At 41.7% G+C, this 14,394-nt stretch overlaps 1 protein-coding gene across 5 annotated transcripts in view; it reads left to right on the plus strand.

Annotated features, from left to right (window-relative positions):
* The window catches only part of ZZEF1 (zinc finger ZZ-type and EF-hand domain containing 1), an 82,317-nt gene that overhangs the window by 1,454 nt on the left and 66,469 nt on the right, over positions 1-14,394 (plus strand). For all 5 annotated transcript variants that reach the window (XM_073316182.1, XM_073316184.1, XM_073316186.1 and 2 more), the window contains exons 2-6: positions 5,655-5,799; positions 7,573-7,767; positions 8,607-8,778; positions 9,694-9,893; positions 11,063-11,273. In XM_073316182.1, the coding sequence (XP_073172283.1) occupies positions 5,655-5,799; positions 7,573-7,767; positions 8,607-8,778; positions 9,694-9,893; positions 11,063-11,273 (923 nt within the window). The remainder of the gene's footprint in view (positions 1-5,654; positions 5,800-7,572; positions 7,768-8,606; positions 8,779-9,693; positions 9,894-11,062; positions 11,274-14,394) is intronic.

Genomic DNA, 14,394 nt, shown 5'->3' on the forward strand with positions numbered 1-14,394 from the left:
AGTCATGTGATGATTGGGGTTAGTGAGGGAAACGGGGAAGTTGTGGTGACACTGGGGATACAGAGGATGTTAGCTGAGTGGAGGTTGTGGTGAGCGGAAGGACTGGGGCTGAGGAATAGGAGTTGAAGGGATTAAAGGCAGTGAAAGAGTTTGGACAATGGGGGATTGTAGGAACATTAGGGTAACTATGGGGGCCAGTAGGATTAGAGGTAGTTCCAGGGGCTAGGGATCATCAGATGCATTTGGGGGTTATGTGTGGGCTAGAGGAGCTGTGATGGGAGGGAACAGGTGGGACAATGAGGGCACTGGGATGAGGGAGAAGAATCGGAGGAGCATATAAGGAACTATGGAGTGTAGGGATTGGGAGGATCAGAAGAGGCCAGAGAAGAATAGGAAGTGGTATAAGAGGAAATGCTGCACAGAGATTTGTAGCACCACCTTTATAATCTAGCCAGCTGTGTAGTAGGTGGGTCTGCCAAGCACTCACTGTGGCCTTTCTTCCTGATGTTGTCATGCTTTCTCTCCACCCAAAATGGCAAAACAATTATATCATATGATTTTTTTTTTAGAAATGATGGTTTCTCTTAGGCTATGGAAACTAGCTAGTCTTTCTAGTCTGTACAGCTGAAGGCACATCTCTGGAGTTTTAACTGGAAAGTATTGTATGTTCTAAATGTAAATGAACTGACAGAGGGCTTGAGAAATATAATTACTAACCAATAGTGAAATTTATCTGGTGAGTAACAGAGACCTCTTCGGCAGTTGCTCCATTCTTAGGCCTTGTTTACACTAAGTTTTTTTTGTTTGTTTTTTTGCAAATATATAAATCTGGTATTGTTATCAATGATGGTAGCACTAGTGTAGACAGGCTGTCATGATATTTTCCCTTTTTTTTAGACCTGTATTGAGCAATGTTAGATGGATGATATTTAAATCACTTACGACTGCTGGGTACTCTACTTACACTAGGACTTTCGTTGCTGCTATCTCTAGTGGAGAGGAATTGGTGGTAGCAAAGATAGGAAATTATTGAAAGAATGCCTAGTGCTATTCCTGTGGGAATTCTGCACCACTGCGCACGCACAGAATTCATGTCCCCCAAAGATATTTTTTTGTTTGTTTGTTTCCTTGCAAAATAATAGATTCTGATGGGGAAGCAAAGATAAGCCACGAGAGGAGTCATGCGCCTCTCCCTGGTAGCCATTCTGAGTGGGCATGTCGGTTCGGGCAGCTGGGAGAGATGTAAATCACTGTCTGAGGAGGAGGCAGGGCTGGGCGTGCGTGCGAGACTTTGTCCCTCTTGCTTGCTATCGCGGTGCACCTGCCGTGGAGGGGCAGGCCCCGGGGTGTTACTGGGATAGGCAGGTCAGGTGCAGCCTCACTGCCAAGTCTGTGTCCCAGGGGGTGGGCTACAGGGTGGTCTCCCACCTCTGTGCAGCCGGTTGCCTGCACTCCCCACTGGGAGGCAGTTTCAGTGCACACCCCTTGCCTCCATTGCTATGCACACTCTGCAGAGGCATGGGGCTGACACAAACAGCAGTGGGGAAGCCGCTGTGAGCCTTGGCCAGGGTGCCATTTAGAGAGGGCAGGGGGGCACCTACCCCCCTCCAGTTTTGTACCAGAGGTCTTCTCGTGGCGCATGCCCCAGGCAGAGTTCTTACTTGTAGCACTGCACAGGCAGGTTCCTCTCCTCCAGGGGCCGGGGTTCTCTGACTATGTCTCTCATGGTTAGTTTCCTCTGCTGTGTTAGGGACTCTGGGGGAGGGGCAGGCAAGGATTCAGGGTGAGAGGGGGGAACATAGGGTACCCTCTAGTGGGTGGGGGAAGCATAGGGTAACCTGTGCTTGTGGTGGGTCACAAGGGAGCACAGGAGCCCCAATGGTTGGTGGGGCGGGGGGGGGGGGAGAAGCAGAGGGTCCCCACTGGTGGGAGGTATTGGAGCCTGGGGGTGCCAGTGTGATGGGAAAGGGAGCCAGTTTCCAGGGGAAGGGAGAGGTGTGGGCATAGGGCTATGCCCTGAGGGAGGGGACAGTGAGTGTGGGAGGAGCAGCTGAGGGGGCACAGTTCCTGGGGCAAGGGTCCCAAGGGAGGGGGAGCTGAAGAAGGATGGGAAGCTAGGAGCAACTAAGTGAGTCTTGGGGTCTGTTTGCCCTCAGAGAAGTAGGGAGCACCCTCACCTCTCCCTGAGAAAAGACCAGGGACAGATTAAGCTAATGCATACTCTCAACTGACTAATCTGCTCTCTGCCTTCTTTCCCATCTCTCCTACTTCAGGGTACTTATACCTTGATCCTGAAATGAGGATCCATGTGGATGCAGAAGGTTGCTTTAACTCTACTCCTGGGGGAATCTTTTTTGTTGTTTGTATGGAAATAAATTACCTGACCGCAGGATGTAAAAAAAAAAAAAAATCAGAGCATCAAGAAATATATTTAAAAATCTCACCTATATATTGTTACCTGAAGCAATTAAGATAGAATAGCTGTCAGCAGATCAAGCCTATTACTCTCAGGAGCTGTAAGTGTCTTCTTAAACAGTAGTGGGCTAAACATATTCTTATATGGGATTCTGGAAGCTACAAATATAATTCCAGGTTTACTGCTGGGTGGAAGAGTCATTAAGTGATTTCAGGGTGTGTGTTTGATTCTTCATATTCAGGGCATGCCCTGTTAACAGCATAAAAACTGCTTGCTCCCAGTATTAATAAGGATACACTATCTTTTGACTTCAAAGGTCAGGAGAAAAAGTCTTATTAAGATAACAGTTGGTTGACTCTGAACTGTACTTTGAACTCTGTTTTGACAACCTGAGTAATGTTTGATAAAGTTAATTCCCACTGTATTGTTCCACTCAGCAACAAAGTTCTAAGTTTCTTGCTTTGCTGTTGCACTTACTGCCATAACCTCACTACCACTGAAACTGTGCTAGCAACAGTGTTTGATCATTGTTGCTAACACATTCTCAGCTGTAGGAAAAACTGAAATCTCTAACACTCCAACTGAAACTGGGCTATGTGCCATAGAGATGCTGTCAAGGCTTTTAGGCTCCTTATTTTAGGCTTCGTCTTCTGGAGTCTACCTAGTTTAATGACAGGTTTCAGAGTAACAGCAGTGTTAGTCAGTATTCGCAAAAAGAAAAGGAGTACTTGTGGCACCTTAGAGACTAACCAATTTATTTGAGTGAACTTTATGCATCCGATGAAGTGAGCTGTAGCTCACGAAAGCTTATGCTCAAATAAATTGGTTAGTCTCCAAGGTGCCACAAGTACTCCTTTTCTTTTTACCTAGTTTAAGTAGGTAATGGTTACTTGGCTAGCTATCTTGAGCTAACTAGTTATTTCAAGTGACCTCTCTCTAATGCAGTGGTCTCCAACATTTTTACACTCAAGATCACTTTTTGAATTTAAGATCAACCCAGGATCTACCCTGCCCCCTCCCCGAGGCCCCACTCCACTCACTCCATTCCCCCCTCACTCACTTTCACCAGGCTGGGGCAGGTGGTTAGGGTGCGGGAGGGGGTGCAGACTCTGGGCTGGGGCCAAGGGGTTTGGAGTGTGGGCAGGGAACTCTCAGCTGAGCCTGGGGCAGTGGGTTGGAGTGCAAGCTCTGGGAGGGAGTTTGGGTGCAGGGGTCATATGGTCACACTGCACCTAATCTCATAGAATCCATTGGACATTTCATGAGTTTTACTTTTTATTAGTGTCATTTCTGGTTTATAGATCCGAAATCCTTCAGGGATTGGTCACAAATCACTGTAATGGTCTCAACTGTTGGGTGTGCATTGGCTGAGCCTGGGGCAGGGGATTGGGGTGCAGGAGTGAGGGGTGCAAGCTCTGGGAGGGAGTTTGGGTGCAGGAGGGGGCTCCAGGCTGGGACAGAGTGTTGGGGTGCAGGAGAAGGTGAGGGGTGTGGGCTCTGGGAGGAAGTTTGGTGCAGGAGGGGGTTCCGGGCTGGGGAGGGGGTTAGGGTCCATGAGGGGGTGTGGGCTCTGGGAGGGAATTTGATGCAGGAGGGGGCTCTGGACTGGGGCTGAGGGTTGGGATGCAGGAGGGGGGTACGAGGTGCAGGCTCCGGCTGGGAGGCACTTACTACAGGTGGCTCCCAGTTTGCCTGCCCTGGTCCCGGCATCATGCCGCTCCTGAAAGCAGCTGGCTGATCGCATGCTTCTGCGGCCCCTTGGGGGAATGGGGCCATCGGGTCTCCGTGCTCTGCCTGCGCCCACAAGTGCCTCCCCCGCAGTTCCCATTGGCCAGTTCCTGGCCAGAGCCCCGCTGTGCTGTCGAACTTTTAGCGGCCGGAGATCAAGATCGACTGGCAGAGGCTCCAGGATCGACCAGTCAATTTTGATGGATGGGTTGGTGACCACTGCTCTAATGTTATTTTTAAAGGCATATTAAGTTTGATATTCAAACAACAAAACAAGGGATTCATACACAAACATCCTCTCCCCCATTAAATTTGATTTCTTGTATTTCCTACACTGTAAAAATAAGACAAGCACCTGGAGACTTGTGTAAACTGGCTTTGACTGACTTTGAAATATGTAGGTCTCCCAGCTAAGTTCTTCATAGTTAAGGTTAGGGTAATCCTCTACATATTTCAAGAGAAACAGATCTTCCTGACATTTTGCATGCTGCATTTCCAGTCATAGTAGTTGGGTTTTATTTTTGTTTAGTTCTTTTGGGGGGCAGTTAGATAAAAGTTAGAGTTCTAAAGCTCTAATTTTATGAAAATGCAACTATAGTTTGGATTTTTGCAGAGGGAGAGAACTTTTTTTTTTTTTTTTTTGGTTTGTTATGTCTCTAAAATGGCTTAGTTTAGACATTCCGCATTTGTTATTTTTTATAGGCCGCCTTGTTGAACACAACTGCTTTTTGGTGTTTTGGGGAAGAATAAAAGCTGGAGATGAGCGTTTAATATGTTATAAAGATTTAAGTGTATAAAGAACAGTATTTAATATAAACATTTATAATTTGCATACATATACACTAAGGTCAACATACTGGGAGACTGGAAGTCGCTTGAATAAGAAATGGAATCTTCTAAACACCTATTATCTTCTTGTTTGTGGATATTTTTGCGAACTTTATTTGGATGTAATGCTTAGTTTAGGAGCACAGTGTATAGTGGAAGTTTAAAAAGTTTCTTCTGGTTCTAATAATATTTCCCTTCTTAAATATAGGGAACATCTCTGAGACCTTTACTATCGCAAGAAGTTCCTTCTGGTTTGAAGGGCACCAACTGTAAATTGGGTGTGGTGATAGTGAGTGATGGATTTTTGTGGCAGTGGGGAGCTGACTTGATCTCCTATTCGTAACAGATTGACAGAGTTTTCCTGTGAACCCACCCTATTAGGAGGAGATGCTGGGAGATGTTAAATTGTCCTGCTGACTCTCTGTTGCAAATGGCCTGTTATCGCCCTAAGATATAACTCATTAATTGATTTTGTGGGAGAGGCGCACACATGCCATAGAGTTAATTGACATCTGTAATCAGCTAAGTCACATTTCCTGTTGCCATGAATTTAGTTTTGCAGGAAATGTTGATTTTTTTTTAAAATCCTTTTAGAATGTTCTTTTGTTCAGTATATCGCATACGGCCATTCTTTTTCTGTTTGGAATAAATACCAGTCTTGCTTCATTCTTCTTTCTTGCAGGCCTTTGCACAGTTTGATGCTGAGGGAGATGGCACTGTGGATGTGGAGAACATGCTGGAGGCCCTCAAGAATTCCAGTGGAGCCAATCTTCACGGGGAACTTAGTCATGTAATCAGACAGCTGCAGGCTTGCTCTCTTGTTCCAGGTGAGTGGTTTCCTCATCCTCTTATGTCCTCCCCATTTCCCCGCTGCCACCACCACCACCACGGAGGCTATTGCAATAAACAATGTAATTTAGTGGTTTTCGTCCTAAATCCTTCTCCCTGAACTGTTTTCACTCCAAGTAGTTAACATTTCCTCAAATGAGAAATGGAAGTGAAGTTTTTGAAGACTCATGATTTCCCAGAATTACCAGCAAGCTAGCTTGCATTAATACATTTTTTTCCTCATTGTGAGTGGGAAATTTCTTTATTTATATGGTTTAAATCACAGAGAGAAAACAAGTTCCGCATTGAACTTGGCCATCACAGAGTGATTTTTCTGACTAATGTCATGTAGTTGGCAATGCCAGCATCACACTTGGTAATTGAGATATCCTCATCTATCACTCCATCTGACTAGGTCCGCAGTCATGTCATCCATGCTTTCACCACCCAACCCTCTTTGTATAACAGGCAGTAAAAGGACCCATTAACTACTATCATTGACTCTCTGATTTTTGTTTTCAGTCCTGATTGATGTGCATCATTTGCATACAGTAGAACCTCAGAGTTACGAACATCTCAGGAATGGAGGTTGTTCGTAATTCTGAAATGTTCGGAACTCCGAACAAAACGTTATGGTGGTTGTTTCAAAAGTTTACAATTGAACGTTGACCTAATACAGCTTGAAACTTGACTATATAGAGGAAAAAATGCTGCTTTCCCTTTTTTTAGTAGTTTACATTAAACGCAGTACTGTATTTGCTTTTTTTTGTGTGTCTTTGCTGCTGCCTGATTGTGTACTTGCAGTTCCAAATGAGGTGTATGGTTAACTGATGAGTTCGGAACTCTGCAGTTCATAACTCTGAGGTTCTACTTTGTTTTATTTTCCTGAGTTACTTCAAAGATAATCATGACTCATGAGTAATTTTAGCTTTCATACTGCTTATAGTAGCTCAGTTTGTACACACCTAAAGTAAATATAGTAAAGGTATTAGAGAGAGATAGAACTCAAACTGCCATATCCTGTTAAGTGTCTAAGAAATTGAACTATTCATTATAAACTTTAATATGCAAGAGTTTGGAGTTCTGGTAGTTAATGTTCTAATGTGTAATCCAAAGAATAACGTATATCACAATTTCTTCTGCATATCTTCCAAATTTCAGATGTTTGAAACATCTGTCACTTTCCAGACTTTAGCCTCCTAAGGCTTTAATGGAATATGTATCAGTCACTTAATTTTCTTCATAATTGTAATTATCCTTCTCAGGAAGTGCTCAATGTAGATGTAATTAATAGGACTAGACAAGCGGCTTTTCATGCTGGCTAACAGAAGAGTGAGAGTGTCTGATTCTGTCCACCAATGTAGCACACTGTTCAAGTCAAGTTAGCATTCGAATCTGATAGATCAGTATTAAAATAAATGCACTGGAGCCCTGTTAAAGTCATAATGCTGGTCACTGAATAACTTTTTAACTGTTCTTTTTAATCTGAGACATCAAAATAGAGAATTTAGAATCATAACACTTGTCAACCCATCCAAATCGTTCCAGTGACTGGAAACATATTTGTGTGTTTATGCTTTTCCTAGTCAAGTTTTAAATGTCTTAAGCTTGCACCATTTCTTTTGGAAAACTCTTCTACAAGCTGATTCATTAGCTGATTTAAATGCAGCTGATCGTGATAAGATATTGTGGTGAGGGAGAGGGTGATGTTTGGTTGCTGTAGGGTGAGGTAGGTGGTACAGGAAACAGAAGTAACTTTTATGTCTCTTCAGGTTTTATTGACATATTTTCTGAATCGAAAGAGCACCTTGGTCTTCATGCTTCAATGATACTGAGATTCTTGCATCGGAACCGCATTTCCAGTACTGTCATCCCATACCCAGTGTTGGAGTACTTCAATAATATTTGTACTATGCGGTCTTCAGTACTGAAGGATTCTTTAGATAGGCTTCTACTAAAAGAAAAGGGTATGTGAACTTGCTAAAATATCTCTAATGATGTGGTTGGTGTAACTAGGGCTTGAAGTAGGAATTAAAAACAACAGCAGCAACAAATCCCCCTAAGCTGTTTCTAAACTTCTACTGGAAGTGACTTCTGAGGCTGACACACATGGAAATGTGCGTCAATGTTTTCTAAAGCAAATTGTCAAGTAGAAAAGAAGTCTGTTAACTTGTTGGCTACGTGTTTTCTGTGGTTACACAAGTGGCATATTGTATGAGAATTTGAGTAAGACTGGCACTATGTTAATAGGTGTTTGACATTTTAAATAAAAAGCTTACTTCACTTCCTAAATTTTTGTCTTGACTTTGTACATTTTCTAGTCTTCCATACTTGATTATTTTCTCCAAGTTGAAAAAATCAGGTAGAATTTGTGCAGGGAAGCAATGAGCTCCGTTCCCTCTCTAGAATGACTGGCTAGGTTTTCCTCATTTTGTTAGTTTGCTTTTTTCTCACCATTTGCAATCATGTGTAATAATAAAAAAAACATCTGACCATTTTTATTTCAGTGTAAAAGACTATGGTAAAAGGTAATGCCTGCAGATCTCCAGGCAAAATATAGAAATACTTCACATCGAGAATGGTAGATTAAGATTAAGCCTTGGAGCACACTCAGTGTACTACTAAAGTGTAATGGTGCTTTGCTATCTTCTGTTTAAATATGGAACACACTTGCAGAGAATGTTTTACAGGAGCTGTGAATTATACCCTCAATACTACCTGTTTTGGGATATTTGATTTCTTTTTGTGCACAGTATTTGTTTTTAAAAGTTCTTATCAGTGACTTATTTTTTCCGTGTCTTTACAGAATGCCCTAGTGATCTGAATGGTAACCAAGAAATGGACAAACTCAAAATTGTCACAAAGTGCTATATTCACATAGAAAGCTCATCAAACTCTGCTGACATTGACAAGATGACGAATGGAGAAACCTCATCCTTCTGGCAGTCAGATGGGAGTGCTCGCTCACATTGGATACGGTGAGTAGCATAGTAGTAGGCCCCTGGATTTTAGGGTTTCAGCCCTTAGGATTTACAGTGGGAAGAGATTATTTTGCTGTTACTGGACTGTAACTTTGAGTAGTCTGGCGCAAACACATGATTTTTGGAGATCGGCTACATCATCTTAATCTTTACGCTGGGATGAAAAGCATTCACTTTGATTTCAACTGGCTAAAAAGACCTGAAGTTAAACCTTAGGGTTTTATATGTATTCCCCATTTGTTTTTGGGTATGCGGGAATGGGCTGGGGGGAAGAGGGGTTGTTGCTTTTTAAATTTTTTTTTGCATCTCTGGGATTTTTTAAAAGTTTTTGAGCTGTAATATGAATGTTAATATACCTGTACTTGTTAGTGCTTAAAGGTAACCTCATTATGTCACAGTCTTGAAGTAAAATGTAACGCTGCTTCTGTAAACATGGACATGACATTTAATATAGAGTGGAAGATAAGTTTTTATAAGAACAAATATCATCCATGTTGAACTGTCGTGTAAGTCAGTAATTACATTCTATTTGGTACTAGTGTACTGTGGAAACAAAACCTGACAGTCCTATTATCGTGCTGTTCTGCTTTCACACTCCTGTGATGGCCAAGATAGCACAGTAAAGATTGTGCTGAATGATGTAAAGTTTCAGGACCTGATTCTCAGAGGTGACTTTTTTGTATTTACGGGCTCAAATAGTAGAAGTTAAACAATACCTGATTGCACCTGCAGTTGAAGCACTCACATGCTATGGTGATGAGGTACGAGTACCTAGACAGATAAATGCCATTGCAGTTGCTTATGCTTGTAGAAGTGGAGGTTGGCAGAGGCTAGGCTGAAAGTTGAGCTCTTAGCTCCTAAAGAGAAGAAAATATATATGTCTTTCTCTCTCTCTCTCTCTCCATCTTACAGTTTAAAGATGAAACCAGATGTTGTTCTGAGACATCTGTCCATTGCAGTGGCAGCTAATGACCAGAGTTATATGCCGCAGCAGGTTACGGTAGCAGTTGGAAGGAATGCCAACAGTCTCCGGGAGGTCCGAGATGTTCACATTCCCAGCAATATCACTGGCTACGTGACATTGTTGGAAAACGCTAACATTAGTCAGATGTGTGAGTCAATAAAGACACAATTGGTGTTTTCTTTTTTGGTTTTCTGAAAGTGAAAGGCTGGGTAGCTTGCTGAAATTTGTGTTGTTCATGCTGAGGCTTCTGGCTAAGCCCATGATTCCAAAAGAGTTTTGATTGTGGTTCCTGGCTCGCTTTGCAAAATCTTTTTGCATAGCATCTGGTTTTAATTTTTGTTAAAGGTAGACTACTGAAATAATTCTGGATGCAGTTCCAGCATCTCACTTTGAAGATATGAGGGCATGCTGAAATATATATTTCCTTTTATGCAGTGCCACAATATGCTAGATGCTAGCATGTAGCAAAAATCCCACTTCTGCTTAAAAAACATACCCAAAAAATAAATTAACGTAATTCAAGTGTTATATCTCACACCTATGTCAGTACAGGAGTGAGATGACTTTTGTAAAGTGTTAAACAAAAAGTCAAATATTTTTATGTTAACAAACTATATTTAGTGTTGTCATCTTAAGCATGACAGATCTGTGGCTGCCTTTTTGGAGTAGACCCCAATGACAATTTCTGAAGCTTTAAAATCTTAGCTGAACAATGGTTTTGTTCAAATGGGTGTTTTCCATTTTTAAAAAAATAATTTTTTATAGCTTTCTGACGTGCCCACAGAGGGACCTCCTTTCTCAAAACTAACTCTGAAAGTATATTGTCTATGCAAAGGAACTAAGACAGCATGTTTAAATACTTATATTCTGATTTTGAAATAATTAGCATTTCACGGTCATATGATGGAAGTGCCAGAGAGTCTCCATTTTCCTTCGAGGTATAGCTATTTGGTAAAATACATTGATTATTTGCGTTTTGGGGAGTATTTTGTTTACTTTTTTCACTTATAATTTGTGAGCCCAGGTAACCTCACGTTTTGTGTGACAGAAGCTACTGTTTCAGGTAGTTGGTCATGCGAGTCCACGGAAGCCTAAATTTTCCAAATCGGTCTGTTCATATGTACGCTCACGAGTGCGATAGTATTGCACACACGGTCACATTCATACTAGGTTCTTGAGTTATACATTTTTGTAATGCAGATAGATCTTTAGGAAGTTCTTCTTTTGAACTTAGTGATTCTCTTATGTCTATTATTATTGTTAGTAGTGGCTGGAAGAAATTACCTATTTTTTTTTCTTGTTTGATCTTACCAACAGATGTACAGATAAACATCAAGCGTTGCCTTAGTGATGGATGTGATACTAGAATACATGGGCTCAGGGCTGTTGGCTGTCAAAGAGTTAAGAAAGTTGGCATCTCAGTGTGTGATGCTTCAGCTATCTGGTACTGGTCTTTGCTGACCTCATTGGTAACGGCTTCCATGGAAACCAATCCAGCATTTGTTCACACTATCCTACAAAATACTCAGTAAGTACCAAACTTTCATTGCTTTTTGATATAAAAAGTTTATAAATGACAGAAACACAGTCTTGTATAACTGGTTTCCAGTCCCTCCATTAGGATATTTAAACATCCCCTTGGTTACCAGTTTGTTAAATTTACAAATGGTCATTCCTGTGCACTGTAATACATGGCCAGTACCCAGACGTAATCTGCTTAGCCCAGCGTTTCTCCAATGTGGCCACCAGGGACCTTTCTTGTGGACGCAGCCTTCTGGACTGTGACAGTGGGGGGAGGAGCAGCAGCCCCTTCCCCTCCCTGGTGCTCCTAAATGCACTGCCTTGGTTGCTGGGGCCGCCAGCAGGGGATGGGCCCTGCCCCCCTCTGGAGACATCTGGGGCACAACACTGAAGGAGCAGGCAGACAGTGAGTTCCCTACCTTCCCAGGGGTGGTGGAGCTCAGGGTTGGGGCTTCAGCCCTGGGGTGGGGCGTTGGGGCTTCAGCCCTGGGCTATGGCTGTGCAGTGGCAGGCCCCAGGCTCCGACTGCATGGATTCGGGCTATGTCCCCCAGCTGTGGGGCTTCAGGTTCCAGCCTCCTGCTGCCTCCCCAGGCCATGAACCCCCTCCGTGCCTCCCCCCTTCCCCCATCGTCCCTGGCGCCTGCTGCCTCCCCCCAACCCCCTATCTAAGGCTTAATTTGTCCCCTGGCTTGCTGGGCTGAGTTAGTCTGCTGTGAAAAGTGATAGTTGTATATTTATTATCACTTTTCCAACAGACTTATTGCTAGCAATAAATAAATTAAAAGGATTTGGATGTATATCTGTGCATATTTATTTGTTGCATTTTCTTTATGAATGGAGCTTAATTTAGTTTAGTTGTTGTTTTTTTTTAATAACCCTCAGTCATGTAGAGCCATATCATGCCAAAATGTCTGTTTATGCACCAGCAATTAATGCCAGCACAGCTTTGGGAATTGCATTTGCAAGTAAAAGTCTGCTTTCAAGCCAACAGAGTTGTAATTTCTCAGGAACGGAGTAGTTCTTAAAATAAAAGAATACAGTTAAAATCCCAGGGATTTTTTCCATTGGATTGTAATTTGTAGTATAGAATAGGTGAGATATTTGGACTCTCATTCCTGACAGTATCCTTTCAGTCCACTCAAGCTAATAATTATTCACGGACATGTTAGCTTAAAAAGTACAGTAGAAAGTTAGTTAGGATCACTTCGGGAATGGAGGTTGTTCGTAACTCTGAAATGTTTGTAATTCTGAACAAAATTTTACCGTGGTTCTTTCAAAAGTTTACAACTGAACATTGACTTAATACAGCTTTGAAACTTTGCCATGCAGAAGAAAAATGCTGCTTTAACCATCTTAATTTAAATGAAACAAGCACAGAAACAGTTTCCTTACCTTTTCAAATCTTTTGTTAAATTTATTTTTAGTAGTTTACACAGTACAGTACTGGGTTAAATGTACTGTATTTGCTCTTTTGGGGGGGGGGGGTGTCTGCTGTCTGGTTACGTACTTCTGGTTCCAGATGAGGTGTGTGGTTGACTGGTCAGTTTGTTACTTTTGTGTTCATAACTCTGAGATTCTATTGTAGTCTCAAAGAGCATATAGTGGTTGCTTCACATCATTCAAATAATTTTGTAGCTTTTAACTGTGTTAATGTAGACTGCTTAACTCTACAAGTATATTCTTTTTCTTTCTTATATTCTTAATTTCCCTAATACCCAGTGCATGTTGATATATTAATTATTCTCAAAATAGCCAATACCTATATAAGATTTTAATAGTTTATTAAAGCATCTCCTTTCATGGGAGAAAAGGCTTCCAAATTTTTATGCCTTTACTATCCTAATAGCCATTAAAAATCTTGAATATTCTTTGAACATATCCAGATATTTCAGGCACTAAAAAGGCACTGCGACCCATGTGGTATATGGAATGAGCAGTCTGCAGTTATGCCATTTTCATGGATAGATGGTATCTGCTCTGATGTGTAAGTGTCTACGTAAATGCCTTGATCCCATGAGTGAAAATATGTGGAGAAGACCCCCTGAAACACTGCAGTTAGTGATAAGCAGCCCCTCCATCCCTGCTCTCATATCAAAGAGGCAACATAGCAAAGTATTAAAATTCTTCCGTGCTGATGAACAGGTTTTTATACAGTGGCAAAAAGGAACTAAACACATTTTGCCAGGCACGTGACAGGCAAAAATCTGTAAGTGCCTTGTTTCTCATCAGTGTGGTGGCCTGTCCCACCTTATCTTCAGGAATGATTTTCAGTTTTGTTTCTCCTCCAAATGCCTATCTCCCAAAAAAGGTTTCTTTCCATTAATATAGTGCAGAATATTTCTGGGCTGTGGTAGGGTATTTACAGTATTTCAGTGCAGGCATTCCTTTTGTGGTGACTGGTTGTTTTGCTGCATAATGTTTCCTTGAATAACTGTCAAGCTGTCATCTGCTCAATGACTTCACAAAGTTTGAAATCTTCCTAAAATCATAACACAACCACAACAGCGTTATGGTATTCAATTTTCATGTGTTTTTTAAAAAACACCACTACTTCACATGACAAAATCCTTGAAAACTTTACCTCTAATTTGCCTAGTTTATCCTATGCACAGACTTTGAAAGCTGTGTTATACATCTGAGTAACTTTTATGCATGTCAGCAGTTCCATTGAAGAAATTCCTCGAGCACAAACATTTCTGGGATTGGAGCCTTGCGTTTACTACCTTTTAGATATTCAGAAAATGACACCCTGTGAAGTGTTTTGTACAAAACGACTTTTCTGTGTAGCATAAACCCTGAGCTAGACACTGTACAATCAGAAAATAATTCTATATAAAAATAAAATGATCATGAAACTAAGGCCTATTCTACACTTAAAAGTTAAGTCAACCTAGCAACTTAGGTAAGAGGTGTGGGAAAAAAACCTCAACCCTGACCCAAATAGCTATGCCAACCTACCTTCCAGTTTAGATACAGCTATGCTTTCATCAACGTAGTTACGGTCATTCAGGGAAGTGGTGTTCCTATACCAATAGGGAAAAAAACCCTTCCATCAGTGAAGGCTGAGTCTACACTTCAGGGTTATGCCATAATAATTAGCACAACATAGTTACACCAGTATAGTTT

The sequence above is a fragment of the Lepidochelys kempii genome, chromosome 17 (assembly GCF_965140265.1).
Source record: "Lepidochelys kempii isolate rLepKem1 chromosome 17, rLepKem1.hap2, whole genome shotgun sequence".
Taxonomy (NCBI): Eukaryota; Metazoa; Chordata; order Testudines; family Cheloniidae; genus Lepidochelys; species Lepidochelys kempii.